Source organism: Pantherophis guttatus, chromosome 6 (genome assembly GCF_059756535.1).
Source record: "Pantherophis guttatus breed Tessera chromosome 6, ASM5975653v1, whole genome shotgun sequence".
NCBI classification, from domain to species: domain Eukaryota; kingdom Metazoa; phylum Chordata; class Lepidosauria; order Squamata; family Colubridae; genus Pantherophis; species Pantherophis guttatus.
The window spans coordinates 31,241,652-31,265,837 of record NC_142068.1 but is presented as its reverse complement, the minus strand read 5'-3'; the positions used below and the strand labels follow the sequence as shown (position 1 = coordinate 31,265,837).

Below are 24,186 nucleotides of genomic sequence, written 5' to 3'. Positions count from 1 at the left end.
ATTCGTTCTTATTTCAATCTTTCCCTGCTAAGCTTTCATGAACTGTTTTACTCTTACCCATGGATGCTATGGAGAATAAATCCATACATACAACATCCTTCATGTATTAAAGCTATTATCATATCTCCTCAGTCTTCTCTTCTTTAGGCCAAACATAACAAGTTCCTTTAAGCATAGGATTGAGCCTCCAAGCCCTTTACCATCCATGTCACTTTTTTTTGCACCTATTCCAGTGTCACAGCATCTTTTTGCATGGTTGAGACCAGAACTGGAAACAGTATTCCAGTAATGATCTGATCGGGAGTGGTAGTACTTCCTGTGATCTTAATACTATATCTGCCGATACAGTCCAAAACTGAATTGGCTCTTTTGGCAGCTGCCGCACATTACTAGCTCATGTTTAATCTATGGTCGCCAAGATTCCCAGATGCTCCTCACACTTCTACTATGCCAGATACTTGTTTTTTATCTGTACATCTGTTTTTTCCTAAGTTCAGAATCTCACATTTCTCATCACAGAGAACCATTTAACAATGAAATTTGCTTCATTGGTTAATTCAATCCTTTAATCATGATGCATAATCTCTTCCTTAATTCCTAAGGATGTATTTCCAGCAAATTTGCTCAAGGCATTTCTCTTGCTGTCGTAAGGGCCACATATATATTTAGGAATAAATACAGTAAACATCTTTACATGTAGTAAGCACTAAACATTAATTTCTCATTCAAAAAACAAGAGTTCTATAGTTTATCTCAAAATACCAACCTTGAGGTTTTTTTGTTTTTTTGACTCTTCAGCTGCAATACCAGCTGCTTCATTTAAATATTTATTACCAACTTTGCTTTCAAACCATTTTAGATCTACAAAGATTTCACTGAAGTGTTCACGATCAAACTATTAACATAAAGGGAAGGAAAAACAAGCCATCAGTCATTCCATAACCTGTTTTACAGACAAAGTTTAAAAACAAAAAGGACCACATACAGTTAACCAAATACTATATGCAAAAATAGTATAGTAACAAATTCATAAGGCTGAAGCAAACAAAATAGTTATACTATTAAGTATTGAAAGGTAATCAAAAGAATTATGGTAATCTTTATGGAAATCTCAAATTACCTGTCAGCTCAAAAGAGTATTTTCTTCTAAGATAGGGGTTTCTAACCTTTTCTAATACCCCGCATCCCTAGAACGCTTCTGATATATTCTCACACCCCTTACAAAAGTAAATAATTATATGCATATAATTATGAATATACACTATAATTTTGAAATTTTTAAATCCAAGTTTCTGCACTCCCTGGAATATTGTCTGTTCTAAACTAACAAGGTTATATCTTAAAAGAAGGATTATTAGCACACCAATTCTTAAAAAAAAAGAAATGCAGGCATATTCTGTTTATCCAGATAGTCAGTTGCTGTTTCACTGGGGAATTATGGAATTTTCCTACCAGCAATGTGGATGACAAATATTAAATCAAGCAAATATAAGCATTGTCCTTTGATCTGAACATAGATTATTGGGTAAGTAATTAACATAGAAGAAAAATCTTGCAAACAGGTCTGTCTCATACAAGGGAAGGATACTTCAAACTTCCTAGATACTGTTGTCAAGAGACTAACATTTCAGTTCAGTCCAGTTTCTATAAGGGCAGTTGTGATCAAATGTTTATTTATTTATTCTGAAATTTATCATATTGATTATGTCACTTCAGAAGCACAAAAAGTACAGTAGCCATTATGAAATTCACTTGGACAAAAGATAGAGATTGCATACCAGCAGCTCTGAAACTGTGTTGCCATGACTCAAATATTCTATGGTGCTCAAGTGGTGCCATTTCCACATTATAGGCTATTAGAGATTTAATAAACAGTTCTTGAAAATATTGTTTCAGGCACCCAGAGGTACAGTTAATGCATCCCTCCAGGTAAAAGCAGAGTAACCAAAAGTCGAGCTGAGGGCCTGGCTACTAATTTACTCCACTGGCTTAAATACTATTTTCCATCAAGACTGATCCCCTGAATACTTGCAAATCACTCACCTAACACAAGGTGTCATTTGGACTCCTCTTTCTGGATTACACTCAAGCTAAAAGAGAGAGGGTTCTAGACTTGAAATATCAGAATGAGTTCAGCCAGATTCTAGCGTACATTGAAAATGTATAAAGCACCATAGATAGCAATTAGGCAGATATTTACAAAAATACTGAACAAAAACTTTTTCAAGAGCTAGGCTTGAGAAGTTCCTTTCTTAATTAATTCTAATGCTATTTCTTTAATTTTATATAATACAAAGAATACATACTTACATCTGACAATTTTATAAGGTATTTCTCAAAGCGGGGCAAGTTGAGGTGCCCACTTTCATTTATATAACCTAAGAAACAGAAGAATTAATATTTACAACAATGAGCTGTGTTTCCAGCCCTGATACCGTTTTAAAAAATGATCTATACTTATTTCTTCTGTTCAATAAAGGAATTGTGGGGGCTTCCCATTGAAGAATGGGGATAGCATACTAATAAACAGAGATGCCTTTTTTCCCTGCAGCTCTCCACTGTTATTTAGATCAGATTGGAAAAGCACGGGAGGCTGCTAAACGGGGCACAATATCACTTTTTCCTCCAATGCCAGTGGAACACAAATGCATGCAAATCAGGATCTATTGGGTAGATCAGGTCAAAAAAATCAGCTCCACAAATAACAAGAGAATCACTGATTTTTGCATTCTTCTTCCTCTTTAGTTAAGTGAATTAGGGAAGTGCCTATTTGAGCTGCTTCCAGTGTTTTGAACTCAGACAATGTTTTATTCTTTTCCTTTTGCCTTGGCAACATGCTTGCATAAGTTCCTTAAGGTCATCTTCTTTACAGGTAACCCATGTCTGGTACCACTGACTTTCAGGCACTTTTCTACTCTTGTTGAAAGGCCGATAAGACCTATCCAAAACAGTTCTTGGTCATGCCAAATCTTCTTTACCAAAGCTGCCACAGAGCCAGTTCTTTATTTTAGGGCTATGCCCAGCACTAGTTATGTGTTGTGAGCAGCCTGTGCGAATTGTAGCTGATTCTGACAGCGAGGAGGCTGGTGTGGTGTTGCGCCAGCAGCCTGGGCAGCTGGCACTCGAGTCAGACAATGAGGAGGCTGGAGAAGATGTGGTGCCAGAGGCAGGGATTCAGCCAGGGCTTTCAGAACCTCCAGAAGCTCCTTTAAGTGAAGAGAACGAAGAAGAGGAGGCTCTTCTCAATGCACAGGCGCGCAGAGCTGCCAAAAGGCAGGAGTGGCTCCTCAGGAGGAGGTCTCCTCAAAAGTAAGGCTTGGGACTCCCTTAGCCTATTTAAGGAGGAACGCCAACTGAAGCAATTTGTAGGGAACAACTTTAGTTCATTCTCCTTCGGGTTTGGATACTCTGCAAATTGCTTCTGGGATTTCTGCCAACCTTAGTAAGATTGTGATTACTTTATCTTTGGTTTCTTGTAGGCTGTTAAGAAAGTTCTGTTTCTGAAACAGTAGTAGCCTTTCAGATTCTCTACGGAAAGAAAAACAAGAATGTATATACTCAGAACATTTGTTCTGCTATCTAAAAACAGAAAGTTTTAAGAAAGTTTCTTAACAGCCTTTGTTTGGAAAAGACGAAGTTATTTTAGTAAATTTAAGTTTTGTACAGACTTTGTGTGTGCTGTGTTTCTTTGGGGTCCGTAGCTGGGGCAGAACATTATGTGCCACTCTGCAGGGTGCCTAGATCAGAGGGAAAATAGGTGTAGGGAATTGAATGGTTTTCCTCAGTGGCTCTAGATCTGATGGCTAGAGAAGTGGCAGCTGGCCAAAACTGCTTTAGCCTTTATTTTAGGCCCAAGCCAGGAGGACCAGGATCCATTATCCATGTGCTTTTTGCTGTACATTAAAAAAATAAATGCAGAACCTGGGTGGGGCAACCACAGCTTTGAGCCACCATCCTAGCTCATGTGTGGTCTGTGCCAAACCTACCAGAGTCTCCTTTAACCCTTGAGACACTTGCTTAATGACAACTGGGATTATAGTTGTTGAGTGAAGGGGTCACATTGGCATCTCACTTAATGACCCTTTGCTTGACAACCAAGATTTCAGAGCCAACTATGATAGTCAGTAAATGGCTACCAGTATTGTCTACAGAATCCAATCGACGAAATGGAAAGAAAAAAATGTAACTTCCAGCATGATACAGACCACGATATCAAGATTAAAATAATTATTTTCTTTCCCATTCTACCTCTGTAGCAGGGCCTACTATAAGATCATCTTGCAGTAACTATGTGAGATAGCTTACCTCCAAGTTCAGGCAATGTAGTCATGTATGTTCTATAAAGCAGCGGCAATGCATCATGGTTAATATGAAAATGAGGTAGATGAGGAATAAAATCATTTCCAACAAGAAAGCCCATTAAAATCCAATCATCTATTATTCTTTCAATTTCATATGGAAATGAAATCTTGTCCTGATAAATAAATGTTGATACAAAAAATTAATTAATTAAACATGTAAACCTTTAGCAACTTTCAACAACTTTTTAGCAAATCCACTCATACTTACTTTAACTGGTGAAAATTCATAGTCAATATATTCTCTCATTAATGATAAGTGCAAAAGATGAAAAGTGGTTTCTTCTGGGGCACTTGCTCTGTAAATTAATACAGTTCAGTAAGCTAATTAAAATGTTACACTTCGTAGATTAAAATGTGAATGTTTACTACTGAAGAATTATAGTATTCTTGGTTATTTAGCAGTTTTGCATAACTTCCTTTGCCACCGTTTAACAATTTTTTCAGCAGATTACCTTTGTGATTTTTTGCCACCAAACCGGACCTCTTCTCTTAAAAGGGAGAAGTGTGGGTCATGACTTGTCAGCCCAAGCATTATCTATTAAAAGAAGTAATTTAATAGAACCAATCATTTAAAAATTGATCAATAATGAATAAGTTATTCTAGCAGTTTATTGTACCCTGATATCAAAAGATCTCATTGACATCCATGAGAATAACATTGCCCCTTTCCACAACGGATAGCATACTATAAAACAAACTGCTTGCATAATGCATACAACCCTACAAAATATCAGGCAAACCTGATCCAGTGTGTAAAATAAATCCTTGCAACCTAAAGAGACTCTTTTTACCACAATTATTGGCATTTATAATCAAGAATCTTATTTCTTATTTTTTTTCAAATAAATCATGTTTACATGTAAACATACCAAGTCAGCATCTAAACCATAGAGACAGTGTCTTGTGTTTGGATCATGGTCAGGCTTTGTTTTTTCTGATCTAATAAATTCCATAATTTTATGTTCTCCTTCTCCTGGTGTCTGAATGAAAAGAAAAAACAAATTAATAAATGTTGAATTAATAACAATTAATTTAAGAAGTCTTATAAAAGTAAATAGTAACCTCATGGCCTGATAAGTAGACAGTTATGCCTTGCCAAGATTTGTCTGTGGAAATCTTCATATTTACAAAATACTTCAGGTGTTCGTGCAACCTGGCCATAAATTCAGTCCCTAATAACAGAAATCTAAAAGTTACATTTTCATTCACTAAAATCTAAAAAATATTTTTTCAAATATCATGGAAACATATTTCTTTAAAAAAGATTTCACAATTTTTAACAGTACTAATATTTGAAATTATGTTAAATGTACACAATTATAATACAAATAAATGTTGAAGTTAAACATAAACATAAACATCTCTATTACATTACTTCAAATATTTTTTGATTTCAGAAAATACAACCTCCTTGGGACTGCATCGCCTCCATTAGAAATCTTCTTAATCAGAAAAAATAGTTTAGTTTGACAAACGTAATGGGAGTGTATCAAACAAGATTATTCAGGCACATAGAATCCATATATGTGTAAAATTGAGAAATTGCTTATTAATTGATTTTAGTATATAATGGAAGTAGTTAATTGAAAAGAACAGTAAATATTGAACCACAGTAAAATGTAGCTTGCAATTCTCATGAAAATAAATAAAAAATGAAGAAATTCGGAATAATGTAGCAAAATAACAGAATTCCCTACCTGGTGTAATGCAATTGGAATCAAATCTGGATTCAGTTGGAAGAATTTCTCCTTTTTCTAATGCCTTCTTAATTTTGTCTTCTGCTTCCCTTGCTGACCTATAACAACACTTTGTAGTTTAGTGCTGCAAGAATCTGATGGCTACATAACAGTTCTGTAGAGAGTATGGTAGAAATATCTTCGGATTACAGATATACTTTGCAGGAGAATACCCATGCCAGCACTTGCTCACACATAATTTTCATTTTATTTCATTTTATTGAATTTGTATACCGCCCTACTCCCGAAGGACTCAGGGCAGTGAACAGCCATAGAATAAAACATATAAAAACAAAACTTAAAATAGAATAAAACAAATTAAATAATTTGGCTGAACAAATTTAAAACCCTAATAATTTAAAACCAAAACCGTATCTCCGGGGGGAGCTGGTTCCAGATAGTAGGTGCCCCCACAGAGAAGGCTCTCCCCCTGGGGGCCGCCAGTCGACATTGTTTGGCCGATGGCACCCGGAGGAGCCCCTCTCTATGGGAGCGTACTGGTCGGTGGGAGGCTATTGGTGGTAGCAGGTGGTCCCGTAAATAACCAGGTCCTAAGCCATGGAGCGCTCTAAAGGTGATAACCAAAACCTTGAAGCACACCCGGAAGACCACCGGGAGCCAGTGCAGCTCGCGCAGGAGAGGCGTTACATAGGAGCGCCACGTCGCTCCCATCACCATCCGCGCGGCCGCACTCTGCGCCAGTTGGAGCCTCCGAGTGCTCCTCAAGGGGAGCCCCATGTAGAGAGCGTTACAATAGTCCAGACGGGAGGTGACAAGGGCATGAGTAACCATGCGTAAGGAGTCCCGATCTAGAAAGGGACGCAACTGGCGGATCATGTGAACCTGATGAAAAATCCTCCCGGTCATGGCCGTCAAGTGCTCTTCTAAAGACAGACGTGAATCCAGGAGGACACCCAAGTTGCGAGCCCTTTCCGTGGGGGCCAATGATTCGCCCCCAATAGTCAGCGATGGCACCAGCTGACTATATCGGGACGTCGGAAACCCCAGCCACTCGATCTTGGATGGGTTGAGCCTGAGCCTGTTTCTCCCCATCCAGATCCGTACGGCTCCAGGCAGCGGGACATCACTTCAAGGGCATCGTTGGGGTGGTCTCGGGTGGAAATGTACAGCTGGGTGTTGTCAGCGTACTGGTGGTACTCCACCCCGAAACCACAGATGATCTCGCCCAGCGGCTTTACATAAATGTTGAACAAAAGGGGCGAGAGGACCGATCCTTGTGGCACCCCACATATAAGGGGCCTCGGGGTCGACCTCTGCCCCCCTGTCAACACAGACTGCGACCGGTCGGAGAGAAAGGAGGAGAACCACTGTAGTACGGTGCCTCCCACCCCCAATTCTTCCAACCGGTGCAGCATGATACCATGGTCGATGGTATCAAAAGCCGTGAGAGATCTAACAGGACTAGGACAGAGGAGCACGCCCTGTCCCGAGCCCTCCAGAGATCATCCACCAACGTGACCAATGCCGTTTCCATGCTGTACCCAGGCCTGAAGCCCGACAGGAACGGATCTAGATACGTCGTTTCATCCAGGTACTGGGGGAGCTGTCTCGCAACCACACTCTCAACAACTTTCACCACAAAGCGAAGGTTGGAGACTGGACGATAGTTAGCCAATACTGCCGGGTCCAGGGAAGGCTTCTTGAGGAGAGGTCTCACCACCGCCTCTTTCAAGGTGGCGGGAAAGACACCCTCGCCCAATGAAGCATTTATAATCCCCTGGAGCCAGCCTCGCGTCACCTCCCGGGAAGCCAGCACTAACCAGGAGGGGCACGGGTCCAACAAACATGTGGTCACGTTCAGTCTACCCAGAATCCTGTCCACGTCCTCAGGGGTCACAGGATCAAACTCATCCCAGATAACATTCTCAGGACCTGCCTCCGTCATCCCCACTGGATCTACCCAGTCGGAGTCCAGATTTTCCCAAATCTGAGTGATTTTGTCATACAGATACTGAACAAAATCCTCGGCTCTTCCCTCCAAGGGGTCCTCCCTCGCTTCCTGGTGGAGCAGGGAGCGGGTCACCTTAAACAGGGCGGCCGGGCGATTATCTGATGATGCAATAAGAGCAGCGAAATGGGTGCATTTTGCTGCTTTTATCGCCACTAGGTAATTCTTAATATGAAATCTTACCAGTGTCCGGTCAGATTCAGCACGACTGGCCCTCCAACTACTCTCTAGGCATCTTTTCCAGCGCTTCATCTCCCTCAGCTCCTCGGTGAACCAAGGAGCCAGGTGAGATCGGCGCCGGGTCAGAGGCCGCAAAGGCACAACTCGATCCAGAGCTCCAATGGCCGCCCTATCCCAGGCGGGCACTAGGTCTCCAGTCGAGGCGTGAGCCAGAACCTCGGGGATTGGCCCAAGCTCCATCTGGAACCTATCAGGTTCCATCAGGCGCCTGGGGCGGTACCATCTTATCGGTTCCACCTCCCTGCAGCGGGGTGCAGCAGTTTGAAGGTCAAGGTGAAGGAGAGAGTGATCCGACCATGACAAGGGCTTGATGACTATATCCCCTATCTCGAGATCACTCAGCCACTGTCCAGAGACAAAAACCAAGTCCAGTGTGTTTTCCCCCATGTGCGTAGGGCCATGAATTAGCTGGGTCAGGTCCATAGCCGTCATGAAAGCCATGAACTCCCGAGCCACCTCAGATGCCTCACCCACGGATGGCAGGTTAAAATCCCCCATGATCACAAGTCTGGGGGTATCAACTGCCACCGCGGCGATAACGTTGAGTAGCTCGGGCAGGGCTGCTGCCACGTGGCAGGGAGCCAGGTACGTGATCAGCAAACCCATCTGAACCCCATGATTCCACTTCACAAGGAGGGTCTCACAGCCGGCCGTCTGAGGAACAGTGGCCTCCCTCGGCCTAAGGCCTTCTCTAATAATAACCGCTACTCCCCCGCCCCTCCCCTGTGACCTCGGCTGATGGAATGCCTGGAAGCCTGGTGGGCACATTTCTACCAGAGGGACCCCCCCTCCGGGCCCAACCAGGTCTCCATAATACCCGCCAGGTCCGCTCCCCCCTCCTGAACAAGATCACAGATGAACTGTACATAATGTACAGTTTCCTTAGCAAAATAAATTTAATAAAAGTTTTATATTATTTAACTTTCATTACTGTATAGCTGTAAAGTTGCATGAAACAGAACAGCTGGCAACATTGTTAACATTGAATCTATATAGATAAAACCATCCAAGGAGTTGTGAAACAAGTCCAACATCTCCCTCTGAATAGAGAGTAAGCCTGGGGATTGCTTGGCAGCTCTTTGATGAAAACACTTAAAGAATCTTACTGACAAAGACCAAATAGAAAATCTATATTATTTCCTATATTAGATTAAGAAAGGCATACCACAGTTTACAAAGGCACCACCATTTTGAGGAACCATATTACACCATATTATTCATTAAAAAATGAAACTGGTTTTAGTCAGTCATCAGCATAAATTAAACTATATCAGGTCTCCATTTTGTTAACCTGCATTTTGGAAAGTAGGCCATGAAATGTTAAAAAGGTGCATACTCTAAGACAATAAAACATGAAAAATGACTGGATGAAAATACTTGATGATTCAAGTGTAGTTGTAAAGTGAAATGTCACATGCCCAAGCAGACTTATGACATCAATTCTGGCTGCAGTCATTAAGTGAATCACTGCAGGTCATTAAATATGATGTCATATGACCACAACTTGCAACTTACTGCTGGCTTCCCCATTTAGTTCACTTGTCAAAATTTGATGGTGAAGTTTGCAAATGGGGACTGTGCAACTGTTGTAAATGCACACCAGATACCAAGCAATTGCATTATGATCACGTGACTATGGGGACACTGCAAAGGTAGCAACTTCGAGGACCAGTTGTAAGTCTACTTTTTCAGCACCGCTGTAACTTTGAACATCCCTGAATGAGTTCAATGGCCAGTAAGCAAGGACCACCTGTACTATCTCTCCCTACATGGCTTCCCTTCAGAAAGGAATGATTGGGTTGAAATCAGCACCAGTTCTTCTCCCTTAGGTTTCCCTTTGGGACCAATGGCCAGGGAAGTCAGTTTGTTACCAAGAGCAGGAAACATTTCTAAAGCTCCATAGTTTTTCCAGAGAAAAAAAAGGATAGCATTGAATGAGCAATCCTATATTCACTCCTATAAATAATCATAAGACTATGAAGAAACAAGCATATTGCATCAAAGTCTGCAGGAAATACAAAGAGACCAGTGAAAACAATAAATGAAAAACCCATTTTATGTACATACCTAAAACGTCTACCACGTTGCTGGTTCATTTTTGCTCTTGGAGCTACTCCATCAACTGCCATAAAAAAAACTTTTCTTGGTTTAATAATGCGAAATAAAACTTCTAAATAGTGAAATATATCAGCAAAGATCTTATCTTCAGAGATTCGGAAATGAACATCATCATCATTAGGATGTGAACATTGATGAATAATGCCATTCATGTCCAAATATAAGTTGTCAAATTCTGGAATCTAGAAAACACATTAAATAAAGAAGTTGTTCTATAAATACAAGTTTTGATTCAGTTAAATTTCTTCTATGAAAATTGTACTTTGAATTATCTTATTTCATTTTATATCTCTATTTGGAAAACACATATGCTAATATTAATATATTCTGCTTATAAGAAGCCAACTAAGTTTCATAGAGACATATATCCTGTCTTCCATGAAAGTTTTGATTAAAAATAAAATTCAGAAACTGCTAAAAATAAGCTTTTTACTGTTAATAATTATTAATGTATATAATAATGTAATGTAATAATTATTATTCTGTAGTGATTACATTAACTTTAATTCTAAACTCTTTCATTTTTTAATAGTGCCAGAACATTTCAAAAAGCACATTACATAGATCCATATTTATTTATTTAGAGAATTTATATGGCCATCCACTCACTTTCAGTGACTCTAGGCATCTTACAAACAATAAAAAAACTAATATAAAAAGAGTACCACACACCCCCCTTTGAAAAAGTGTCAAAGTAGGAGCCAGTCTAATCTCCATGGAGATGATGTAAAGGAAGGGAGCCACCACGGAGAAGGGTCTTCTGGATCCCACATCTATCTCCTTAGAAGTGGGAACCTGCAACAACATTCCCTGCCTCCCCACTCTAGTGAGTCAGATGGATGTAACTGGAAAGAGACGGTCCTTCAGATAACCTGGTCTCAAGACATATAGGGCTTTAAAGGTGACAACCAGCACTTTGAATTGCACACAGAAGCTGCATCGGGAACCAATGCAGCTCCTACAGGAGAGGTGATACCTCAGTCTGCACAAAACCATATAGGTCTTTGCATTTTGAACCAAGTGGAGCTTCCAGATGCTTTTCAAGGGCAGCCCATGTAGACCACATTGCAATAGTTAAGACTATTGCTACTTAATTTGAAATAGTCCAATTCAAAACATTTTGCATACTATTAACTTGTAAAACCTTACAATGTAAAATCTTAACAAATGGCACAGAAGTTCCAGTTTTAAATATTTCAGAACTTCAAAAGCATATCTGACTGAAGCATATCTCTTACCAGAATAGCCAATGTCCTATAAGAGTATTGAAACAGGTTTCAATTGTGCTTTGCTGATTTAAGATGCAAGAAACACAACCCAATGATAGTTACACCTATTAATTTTGTCATTACAAAACTTACTGGAGATGCTGAACTTCATAATATGTTCCAAATATTTGCATATGTAATACAATTAAGGGGCAGTGCTAAATTTTAATAATACTAACCCATGCTGAAATCTATGCTCTGCTATAAAATGATTGGGTTATCATTCAATCTAACCTTGTGCTCCTAAACACACAGGTACTCACCAAGCTTTTGACATATTCTTGTTATATCTTTGCCCACCTAATTTGGTCAGCTTTCACTTACTTTTACTTTCATTTATGGTGAGGATGACTTTGAATTACTGTGCTACTTCATGTATTGGCAGTGAAGAGAGTAATATTGAAAGTTCATCCCTTTTCTTGTGGAAATGGGCTTCGGAATTATTATTGCACCAAGAAGGGCAATATAGCAGCTCTCTCTATAGGCTTCAAGTGTATATGAACTCATCATACTTTGCTTTACCATTTTAATATCAAAGTATGTAAATACTTTAATCCATACAAAAAGTATTAAAATAAAGCAAAATAACAAAATAAGGAGAAGTTATTAAAAAATTATTACCTTTGATCATGAGAATAACACATAACACAACATAACACAAAAGGCACTTAAAATATGTAATAGTGTGAAACAGTGATCTGTGTTTATTTAAAAATTATTTGAGGATCTACATTTTGAAGTGATTACAGAAAAAGGCAATAGGCATACATTTTCAGGCCAAAAATGTTCTATACAGATAGTCCACAACTTATGACCACAATGGAGCCCAAAGTTTATGTTGTTAAGTGAGAAATTTGTGAGATAAATAAGTGAGAAAGAGCAGAGGTGGCATAGTGGTTAGAATGCAGTACTGCAGGCTAGCTCACTGATCACTCCAGTTCAATTCTGAGCGACTCAAGGTTGACTCAGCCTTCCATCCTTCTAAGGTCGGTAAAATGGGGACCTGAATTGTTGGGGGCAATATGCTGACTCTGTAAACCACTTAGGGAGGACTATAAAGCACTGTGAAACCGTATATAAGTCTAAGTGCTATTGCTATTTGCTGAGTTTTGTCCCATTTTATGACTTTTCTTGCCACATTTGTTAAGTGAATCACTGCACTTAAATTAGTAACATGATTGTTAAGTGAATTTAGTTTCCTCATTGACTTTGCTTGTCAGAAGTTCACAAAAGGTGATCGCATGACCCCAGGACACTGCAGCCATCATAAATATGAGTCAATTGTCAAGCATCCAAATGTAAATCATGTGACCATGGGGATGCTGTAATAGTTGTAACTGTGAAAAAAGGCCAAAATGGATAAAAATTGGGTGGGTGATGCAGAACATTTTGAAAAAAAGGTTGAAATTTACTCAATTGTTTTTATTGGGTATAATGACGGATTGTACAGTATTAGAGACTAAATTGATCTTGAACTTAATATCAGCAGCTAGATTGTTGGTAGCGCAATATTGGAAGAAGGACTCTTTGCCTACTATTGAAGAATGGACATTGAAAGTAGCAAATTTAGCAGAAATGGCGAAAATTTCAGCATATCTGAAGGACTATACACAAGAAAGATACATATCGGAATGGAGAAGATGGATTGATTATATTCAAAATAAGTATCAGACAAGAAAATATCAAATAGCTTATGAATGAATGTTAAACTTTAGAAGTATTGTGTTATCCATAGTGGAGTTAAGGTTTCAGGGGGGGAATAGGTAGCTTAAGAATAGTTAGGCTAATTTAGCTTATGATTGTTAATTGAAATACCCTGTATTTTGCTCTGGGAAGTCTGGGCGGGAGGGTGGGAAAAGGGTGGGGGAATATGGAGGGAGGAAAAATTTCTTTGTAAAACTTTTCAATAAAAAACAAAATGGCCACAAGTCACTTTTTTCAGTGCCGTTGTAACTTTAAATGGTCATTAAATGACCATTGTAAGTTGAATGAGAATCAATAGGAAAAAAACAAAATAAGTCTGCGCAATATTTCCATTTAGAACTGTGCTTTTAAAAAGAATTTTTATCCAGAAATTCAATTTTGGATTCTATCTAAATTTTATCCATTATTTTTATTCTGTATTGTCATAATAAAACAACTGACAAAAATGAAGAAGCTATATATGTAAACTAATTTATCTTGAATTAAACCATATCTACCAACACTAGGGTTGTATAAAACCGTATTACAAACTACAATGGCTTTTAGAAACAATATTTCTCTGAAACAAAGTGCACTGTCTTTAATCTAGTATTTTATTTTACATTGGTTTAAAGCAGGACTGTTTAACTGAGATGCCCTCAGGAAAAGAATGTCAAGCTAGGAAGCATAATAATAAATAATAAACTGATAATATTGCAACCGTATGACACTGCACTTAGCTAAATTCATACAGCACTCATATGCCAAAATCAATTAATAGTATTATGCCTTAGCACAATTAATTATATCCTATGCAAACTATTCCTAAACTGTGATTCAATAGGAATTTTATATGATTACTTGTGTTAATTCTGCTAGTTAGGACTACAGCATAACCACTTGTATTATTGTTCTTCATTCTTTGTTTTGAATTCTTTATATGCCTTTCAATTGTTGGCCAGTACAAAAGAAAATGGACTGAATTTTTAATGTAACAGACATGAGGAATGCTACATTTTCCCAACAGGTCGCACTTTTTCAGCAATCTACTCCTTTTCTTCCCCAAGTCTGTTAAAAAGATTAAGTATACTAGGATGTGAATCCGATTTAAATTTTAAAACAATACTGATAAGAGGAGATGTAATCTCCTTAAACACGCTGTTGGGCTAAATAGGAAACGAAAATATTTCTAATGACGTGGAGTGTTTTTCCATGAAGCAGAACTGAAAATAAATTGGCAGGCTCCAGACACCTACAAATAAGAGCCCGCCACTCTCTTCTGCGGGGCTTCCCACACGAAATGAAAACTACCAGGTCCCTCGGAGTTTCACAAAACTCTTTCCAGACCCGCGTTTCTTCCTAAATGAGAAACCGCCTCTGACATTCGCGGTGAGGGGTCAAAGACACCCGGACAGAAAAGAAAAGTTGAAATGGGTTTGAATAGGAGCAAGTTGTAGCCCTTCTCTCGGGCTCGCTCCTGTTTTCCACCAATTTCTCCTCTCCTGAAAAAAGAGAAAGCGGCCTAAAACTCTTAGCCCGGGCAAATAATAATAATAAAAAAAGAAAAGAAAAGAAAGAAAAAATGAAAGGACGGCCAGCAAGTCAGGAATCCAAAATGGTATCTCCGCCACGGCGCTTTCCAGGTGGGGATCCACGCAACAATTCCAGAGGCAGGCGCGGCTTTATTGCCAGACCTGCCCATCACACTAGAGGCCCCTCACGAAGAAGAAGAGAATCGCCCCGGGTGCGACGGCTAGGCAGCCTCTCAGCTTCCCCCTCCAGAGCAGGGAAGCGCAAACCGCAGCTGCTCACCTGATGCTCCTTCACCACCTGACTGAGGCAAGGATACCGCTCCGAGACCCACCGATAAAACTTCGGCACCCCCATAGCGGCCGGCTTCTGCCCTTCCTCTGAAACTACCTCCCGCAGTGCACTCGGACCCAAACAACCGCCTTTGCCACCTTTCCTCTCAGGCAAAGCGCTTCCTTCCGCCAAGGCCCCAAATCATAGAGCGGGCCTCAGCAGAGCGGACGACTCAGCGTCGGAAATTAAAGGCAGGCGGCGGCGGCTGCGCACGCTTCTTATTGGGCGTCGTGAGAATTGCAGGTTTGCAAACATCCTGGATCGTCCAAAGTTTCCCCTTGTTTACAGTATCGGCAGATGATGGAGGAGAAAAAGTGGCCAAAGTAACTTTTTCGGTCCCTAGATTGCCATCAGACAATAGGACAGAGGATTTTTAAAATAGTATCTCCTTGGAAAGATCCATAATGGGACTGGGGGGAAAGGTGGAATAAGAGGACGACCAGCAGCAAGGAAGTGAATAAGTAAATTCAAACTAAATAGGAAAAGGATTTGTGATGAAACATTTAAGCTTCTCTTAATATCCTAGGAAATCGGCACCTAGCTAGCAGCAATCAATATACAATATATTAGAGATGAAGTTGGGAAGCAGAAGAAGGTAGAAATGGGAAGGTTCATCTGGCCCTAGCTGGGGAGGGATTGGTAGAGGTGAAGCAGGAGAGGTGAGGCCAGTTGCTATACTATTGAAATAGTGGGAAAATGAGTATTATTCACAACCTTCTAACTCCAATTCGATGTTGAGTGCCACATATAACCAGTTATTGGGTGCCTGGAAGAGTGGGTTATGAGGTAGCTGAAAGAGCATGGAGAAGTTTAGTAGGAAAGTGCCTGGGCCATTCTAGGGGAAGCAAATTTGTTAATTTGGTTTGCATTTAGTTCCAACCCCTTAGCAATCTTAACCCAAATTAGGCAACCTAATTGCTGGACATGCCAGACTTAAATTGGTGTTTTTTGAATAGTAGGTTGGTAATAAATCCAGCATTTACTGATGACTCCACTGTGGATGAGAAGGCATTGTTTATATGTGCTGCTAAGAGCTGGCTAGATAATGAGCCCCTCTTACTGAGATGGGTCCAGGAGTTTCATGTCTTGCTTTATTCCTGTCCCAAGCAAGAAAGGTATTATGGCAGTTGTGTGCTGAGAGATTAATCCTGGCTATTGTGAACACTGTTTGGCATGTGAGGTTAAGCTAAAGGAATAAAATGGAGTTGCTGCTTTTGTGCTGTCCTCACAGAGGTATGCAGTGGTGGGATTCAGCCAGTTCACACCACTTAGGGAGAACCGGTTATTAAATTTCTGAGCAGTTTAGTGAACTGGTTGTTGGAAGAAATGGCAGAGAACCGGTTGTTAAATTAGTTGGATCCCACTGGAGGTATGGCAGTATCCCTCCCTGAACTGCTTGATTTTACGGATATTGATTTGCTCAGACTATTGGTACTGGCTAATTTTAACCTTTTCTCACTGAGATTGGAGGAAATTTGAGAGTTTATTTTTGCAGTGGCACTACAGACCTATCAGCCGCTCAACCTTTATATTGCTGCCATACATTAGACCCAGTCCTAACTTTGGAAATATGAAATGGGAGAACATCTCCACCATATCTATGCATCCGTAATGATGCAACACTACAACTATTGCAAAGAGAGCTGGCCAATTAAAATAGCTCACTCAGAGTATCTGATGAATCAGAAAGATTTCCAGAGATCGTTTGGATACGATGAATACAAATGAATCCTTTAGGAATGCTATGGGGCATGAGAGAATTTACTTCCTTTTCCCTTTCACTGATTCTATTGGGGTATTATACAGAGTCTTATTTAAGTGGAAAAACACCAGTTAGAAACACAGCCGTGCATTTTAATGTACCTTAAGTGCAGTAACGTGATTAAAAAGGAAATTATTCTGGAGGAAATTAGTTTAACTGGAAGTGAAGCCAATTCTTATTTTAATACAGTTGTGCAATGCTTCAGACTTATTCTCTCAAAAGTGCTTTGGGGCACATGGGAACACAAACATTGCACCTACAATACCTGAAAAAGATGCTTATTGTCCATTTCTTCCTAACCCTGACTATAATTTCTTCTAATGATGATATTATTAAAAGTTGAATGGATATGACTATTATAATATAGCTAGCTTCAGTGTTCACTATATCTTATCTAAAGCATTATTTCTAACTTTGGTTAACACTTTTAAGGATTCAAACAAATTAATTTGGGGCATGGCAGTGAGAATATTAGGGACACAAAAATCTACAAATCTTATGAACAGACTGAAGGAGTAGGCATGTTTAGCCTTGAGAACGCAAGGCTTTAGTAGAGATTGACAGTAATCTTCAGATATCTGAAAGAATGTCATAGAGGACTATTATCAATTGTGATGAAATACAGGACACAGAATATTTATTTAAGTTCTGGAAGTCAGATTCCAAATGAATGCCAAAAAACTTGGCTAACAGCAACAACGATTTGATAGTGGAACAAAAGACGTGATGTTTTCATTCAAATAATTTATTCTACTGAAAAGTAGGATCCTACCCATGGAATATAGTGAGATAGATGCAAATAAGCAAATACACACATTCTTAAAGGATCATTACTGAAAATAATAATGGAGGTTCGTCTGCATATAGCTATCATAAAATCAGTATGATCAATGTTTTGGGTAAAGTACAACTATCTTTAATAACAATAATAGACATATTCTTTAGGTGAAAATTATTCTAAGAATAATTCTCAGTGAAGTATTTCTTTTCTCATTCATTATTGTTACTGTTGAAAGATTTAATATTTAACCCACTGAAATCCAGTCTTTCTCCTTTCTTAAGTATGTAGACCAGCTACAATTTTTCTCCTTTAATAAGAATCTGAGGCCCCTGTATTCCTGATTTCGTACTCAAATCATCTTAAATGCATTCACTTTCTGTAACACACACACACACACACACACAATCACACATACATGAATTAGGACTATGAACAACACAGCTCAAACCCTATTTTACTGTATGATTTGCAATATAATGTTGAAGTGGTTTGGTTAAGTAAGAAACTTAAATGGGTTGAAGCCAAAACAGCTTTGTGATGGAAGAGTAAAGGAGATGAAAGGAACTTGAAGAATGAGAATTTTATGTGAGTAGAGTTAATGAAATCCTCAAAGAGAGGCGAGATGTTTAAAGAAGAAAAAACTCTATACAAAGTGGTATATGGACACAGTAAGAACAAGAATGCTCTGCAAGAACAAAAAGAAATGGGAATGTACTGTGTAATTATGTTCTGTTTTAAAACTGTATTTATTCTCATCTGGCTTACCCTATTATACCTTAGTATCTTTAACATTCCTAGCTCAAAGACCTACTATTGTATTATTAAGCTTGTGGAAACAGCATTGTAATAAACAGAATAACATGCATTTTGTAATCATTTTTTTTACTGGAATAAGTTCTATAAATAGAATTTCCACTGTATCAGTGGAAACAGTATTTATATACAATATAAACACTTAAACACTGATCTGCATTAGCAGAATTTACTAAAGTTTTTTTTTTAAAAAAAAAACTAACAACGTTGTCTGCAAATGACAGCATATCACATATATGGTGCCCAACCAAGATACATCTGACACAGCAAGTTTTCATCAGTTGAATCTTGAATAAGATGGTGAACATGTCCTTCAATTGACAATGGTAGGCCCTTTACCCTGTTCCTATTTTTTATTACACCCTGCAGCCGCTGCTCTATATCTTGCACATGAGTCTTGGCCTGAAAAACAAAAAATAATCTACATAAGAAAAAGATGTCATTAGTATACTAGAAGCTAAATTTTTAGTGATAAGTATTCTGTCTTTCTGCCTCCAACATAAAAGATTGAGTTCCACTGAAGGTTTATTTAATTATATAAAACTGATTACTATGTACTATACCAGGGGTGTCAAACTGGTGGCCCGGGGGGGCAGATGCATCATGCACAGACCACGCCCACCCCGGCTCCGCAAAGGCAAACAACGTTGCAATATGTCACGTGACACAATCAAATTTGACACCCGTGTCTATATACTAAGCCATAAATTACAATTTACAGTACATACTATATAATGTATAGTTATTACATTAAACCAATCCAACTATTTTATGGTTTAGCATAGTGAACAAACTCTATAGCTAAACACTTATGAATGTCCCAGTCAGACTTGGAGCATATACTATTTATAGATTCCTAGCCATCTTAAATGTTGCTAGGAGACTGGCACTTCCTGAAATATATATTTTTTATTTACATTAACTTACATTTACATTAATTTACATATATTTAAAAAAAATTAAAATCAACAGCAGATTAATTATAGTTAGCACCATTGCAGACAGGACCTAAGAGGCTTACATGCATCCCTATCTTCCTATGTAGAGGTAAAAAGAAAAATGGGGGTGGGGGTGGGGCTCTTGGAGCAGCAGTTTTTGCCAATCTTCTCTAGGATTTTATTCCCATCCCAGCAGTCAAAAAGCTGATTAAACTTCTGTTAGTCATTTTCCTATCAGAAAATAGGGCTGTCTGGAAGACATTAGATTAGCCATAAAGAACCCAAGAGTTGTTTTCAGGCTATAATAATTTGTCTAATTTCAGTGTTAACTGAAAAATGATATTCATCATAGCATGCTCAATGTGTGTGTAATGTAATCTCAGCCACTGCATATATTATGATAAGAGCTTAATATATTAATAATAGGATATACTTCCATAAATTATTAATTTAGTTTTCATTGATACACATTAGAGAAAGTGGTAAATTGCAAAACAAAAGTTTCGAGCTTAATTTTGAATTCTTCAATTTTTTAAATTCTTCATTAAAACCAATAAGAATCAGTGGATTCGATATGCATATATTTATCGGAGACAATTTGGAGTAGTGGCTAAGATATTGGGCTAGAAGCTGGGAGATCATATGTTTTAGTCCCACCTTAGACATAAAGCTAGCTGGCCCAGTAACTGTGTCTCTGCCCTAGGAAGCAGGCAATGGCAAACTTCCAAAATTTTACCAGAAATTTAAAAAAATGACTTGAAGGCATGGGGAAAAGGTAACTGAATATATATTTTGATAATAAAACATTAAAAGCACAATCTATAAAGTTTAAATGAGAAATAAAAATATTTTTATTTATATCATAAAAATTAATCTGCATCACAAAAATAAGCATTCTGAATACTATTTGGTATTAATGAATGAATGAAATAATTATAAAAAATAAACTACTAGTACTCATCAATATAAGAGAGTGACTTGATGAAAAACAAATAGATCAAAGATTCCAATTCTTGTAGTTATCTGTTCCTATTGTGTTTGGTCTTCTTGAATAAATACAGTTATCATTCAAAGCAAGGTTATGTTGCTTAATATTATAGTGTCCATTTTTATTTGTTTACTGCCCTGGTGCAAAGTTTGAATTTTTAACCCTGAGTTTTACCAGCTTACCTTTTCATTGACAATTTCTCCAGTTTCATTTACTAAGGTTTTTGTATTGCCTCTAACTGGTTTACTCCATTCCACCAGGGGATCATGCAGAAAAGTCTTCAAAACACTAGATTTGGAAGGAAACAAAATATTTTTAGTTGCATTTGTTGTAATAAGTCTCATTAGATTCAGTTACTACCCAAATTTGCTGGGAGTAGAACAGCAGATTATTAAATAATCATCATCATAATCAGACTGACTACAAACAACAGCATGACAAAGTAGCAACAATGGTGCACTGAAATACCTACAAGAAACACCACTTGCCTGCAAGCAAGAACCTGCAGGACCACAAAATAATCAAAGTAATAGAAAATGAAGAAGTTAAAAGTGCTGTCCAACTTCAGAATTCAGACAAGTGCCTTCCATATAACAACACCCCAGATATTAATTGTTCATAAGGAAAACAAAAATATCTGGATAATGATGTGACAGGAGATGGAAACAGAAAAAGAAAAGAGAAAGAACTGGAGAAAATCACAAAATGCAAGGATCTGCAAATAGAACAACTGTGGCAAAAAAAAAGCAGAGAAATAGTACAGGTAGTCCCCGACCTACATCAGTTCATTTAGTGACCGTCCGAAGTTACAACAGTATTGGAAAAAAGTGATTTATGACTGTTTTTCACACTTATGACCATTGCAGCATCCCTGTGGTCAAAATTCAGACATTTGGCAACTGACTCATATTTATGATGGTTGCAGTGTCCCAGGGTCTTATGATCACCTTTTGCAAACTTCTGACAAGCAGTCAATGGGAAAGCCGGTTTCACTTAACAACTATGTTACTAAGTTAACAACTGCAGGGATTCACTTAATAACTGTGGCAAGAAAAGTTGTAAAATGGGGCAAAACTCACTTAACAAATGTCTCACTTAGTGACAGAAATTCTGGGCCCAATTGTGGTTGTAAGTCGAGGACCACCTATAATAAGTGCCTTGGGTGCAATCCCAAAACATCTGGAGCAATACTTCAATACCATCTCATTGATAAAATCATAAATTGCAAAAGAGAGCTTTTGTTGGAATGGCTTATATTCTGTGATGATACTTTAATACAATCAAACAACAACATCTACCAATCTCATTTCTTTGGAAGGAACGCACTAGGTTGATACAAATGCCAAATCCGGTGTAAATAGCTGACTGATCATGCAACCAACCATGTAGAATAGGAGTCAAAAGAATTGGAAGAGATCAAGTATCAAGTTCTGAAAATGATGTTGAGCATGGCATAAACTGGCTGTGGTGGTCTCAGAAGTTATTGGCACATTGACAAACTTTCTATCTGTCAATTACAAATGCTTGGATACAGATATATACTATGCCAATACTTATGACATCCTAGATTCTTGAGAAGAACTCGATGCATATTAAGGCCAATACAGTTAAATAACTGGCAACTGTGATTTCATGTTGTGGTCTATCTAGATTTCTATAAGAGCCTTAAAAAGTTAATAAGTGCATTGATTCTGAGCTGAAAGCCTGTGACTATACTTTTATCTACTTCCGTTTTCCCATTGCAAACCATTTTCTAATTCTTATTTAGGAAGTACCATGAGCTAATCCAGAAGAGATAATCACAAAATAATTCTTTGTAGCTCTTTCTTAGCACAATTGTTTATAATTGCATGACTATCCTGTTTGGTCTGATCTCTGAGTCACAGAAACAGAGAAAAAGAAAAAAAAATATGTAAGCACTACTATCCATTGAATATTACAAGGCTTATTTATGCAATGTATAAAAGGAAACCAGGCTATCAAAGAATATGGTGGCTGGTCACTATTAAAGCTGACACCAGCCAGAGCATAGAAAAACTCAAAAGCGCAAGATCAGAAGATGATCTCTAAAAGTCGGACACAACTAAATGGATATTATCATTATTTATGCAATGTAGCATGACAATAATGAAAATTTGAAGTTGAAATAATTAAGTGTAATGATTTTATGTGCATTCCCCCATCCTGTTTGAAGACCACTCTTTCTTTACCTCATGAGTGGTTCTCTCTGGTTACGCATAAGCCTTAAGGTAACTTCACAAGCTCTCCTGAAGAGGCCTTCTGTGCCCATTGGACCCATCGCATTGACCATGTTATGAGTAAGGCGAAATGGAACAATTTCCGGAAAATCAAAAGTTTCTCCCTTTAAATGAATATAAGAGAAATAAGTTCAGTAACAAATGAACTCTCAAAATGGAATGCAGTAGATTCTTATATCACGTGTATTATGCAATTATACAAGAAATTTTATTTAAGTTATACTATTATAATGTGAGTAGAGCTTATTTCATGCCTTTCAAAATTACTTTGGTGTTTGTGTACAGACTGGCTGATTGTTTTGCTGTTAACCAACATTAAATGTAATATAAATGTAAAAATGGAAACCATATTTGTGATTTCTATTACTGGATGTTGAAAATATTCAATACATGGAAGAGCTTCTTTAAATAGTTCATGGCTACATAAAAACAAATGTTTCAGGTGTTTGGGTCTGTGATGGAATTAAGCAGAGTAGATTCATGCAAAAGCAGTTTGGCAATTGGGGGGGAAATCAAAGGACATTAAAAGTTGGAGAGAGATAGGGAAGGAAAAGAAGAAAGATGCTGGGAACATTGGGGGACACTGGAGTCTGTTGTTTTGAGAAATCGGTAGGTGAATGAAGTGATGAAAATTAGGGGTGGGCAGTCTGATATGATGTGTTACTCTAGGGTACTGGGATTTGAGGGAGTTAAGGTAGTCCAATTGAATATAATATTTTGGGACTTCAGCAACAGAGATGAAGAGAAAGATGGGGAAATGTTAGAAAAATAAATGACTAGGCATGGGAGAAGCTCACTTCAGGCATTGGTATTAGCAGCTCAAGGGAGGGAAGGAGAAGGGAAAATGCTGGAAGGGAGATGGGGTTGAATAAACACTTCTAGAAGCTGGTGAGGGGGAGATGGGAGAGAGATTTTATTACCAGTGTTGGCCTACTTGCCTAATCAAGTTTGTTTTGTTGAGAACCTAAAGAAGCTAAGATTTCTAGTTTTTTCTTCTGCTAAATGTGGGTGGTTCAAATGTGGGTTTGTTTTGTTGAGAACCTAAAGAAACTAAGATTTCTAGCTTTTTCTTCTGCTAAATGTGAGTGGTTCAAAATGATTTGGTAGATCCTCCAGATTCCAGAACATATTGATTTTGTTCTGGGTTCCAGACAAAACATTATTCCCATTGAAGTACACCCCTTTGGGAGGCTTTCTACCCTTAAAGACAGTCTAGATAGGTTTAAATAAATAAAGTGACTGTGTATTGATACGTTTTCTCCCTGGAAGTTAAAAGAACATTTTTTTATATTGGAAGTATTGTTTGCAAAGACTGAAAGTTAAACTTGCCTGGAAAAATTTGAAGACTACTGCAGTCAGGTAGGCATGACTGCAATTCAGATGTAATTGTTATGCCAACATACTTTGG

At 38.2% G+C, this 24,186-nt stretch overlaps 2 protein-coding genes across 9 annotated transcripts in view; both read right to left on the bottom strand.

Moving 5' to 3' along the window:
- The window catches only part of XRN1 (5'-3' exoribonuclease 1), a 61,586-nt gene extending 46,142 nt beyond the window's left edge, over nucleotides 1-15,444 (bottom strand). For 3 of the 6 annotated variants that reach the window (XM_034439313.3, XM_034439315.3, XM_034439316.3), the window contains exons 1-10: nucleotides 15,188-15,432; nucleotides 10,374-10,606; nucleotides 6,059-6,156; nucleotides 5,424-5,533; nucleotides 5,231-5,341; nucleotides 4,814-4,896; nucleotides 4,570-4,657; nucleotides 4,306-4,474; nucleotides 2,311-2,378; nucleotides 767-895 (exon numbers count right to left, since the gene is read on the bottom strand). In XM_034439313.3, coding sequence (XP_034295204.1) covers nucleotides 767-895; nucleotides 2,311-2,378; nucleotides 4,306-4,474; nucleotides 4,570-4,657; nucleotides 4,814-4,896; nucleotides 5,231-5,341; nucleotides 5,424-5,533; nucleotides 6,059-6,156; nucleotides 10,374-10,606; nucleotides 15,188-15,262 — 1,164 coding nt within the window. In that variant the 5' untranslated portion in view covers nucleotides 15,263-15,432. Of the gene's footprint in view, nucleotides 1-766; nucleotides 896-2,310; nucleotides 2,379-4,305; nucleotides 4,475-4,569; nucleotides 4,658-4,813; nucleotides 4,897-5,230; nucleotides 5,342-5,423; nucleotides 5,534-6,058; nucleotides 6,157-10,373; nucleotides 10,607-15,187 lie in introns of all 6 variants that reach the window. The other 3 variants (XM_087872650.1, XM_087872651.1, XM_034439314.3) reach the window with 2 other exon arrangements.
- A 2,285-nt stretch (nucleotides 15,445-17,729) lies between these two features.
- ATR (ATR checkpoint kinase) overlaps nucleotides 17,730-24,186 on the bottom strand; it is a 119,915-nt gene continuing 113,458 nt past the window's right edge. For all 3 annotated transcript variants that reach the window (XM_060682929.2, XM_087872649.1, XM_034439310.3), the window contains 3 exons: nucleotides 22,731-22,882; nucleotides 20,703-20,808; nucleotides 17,730-18,996 (listed from right to left, as the gene is read on the bottom strand). In XM_060682929.2, the coding sequence (XP_060538912.2) occupies nucleotides 18,823-18,996; nucleotides 20,703-20,808; nucleotides 22,731-22,882 (432 nt within the window). In that variant the 3' untranslated portion in view covers nucleotides 17,730-18,822. The remainder of the gene's footprint in view (nucleotides 18,997-20,702; nucleotides 20,809-22,730; nucleotides 22,883-24,186) is intronic.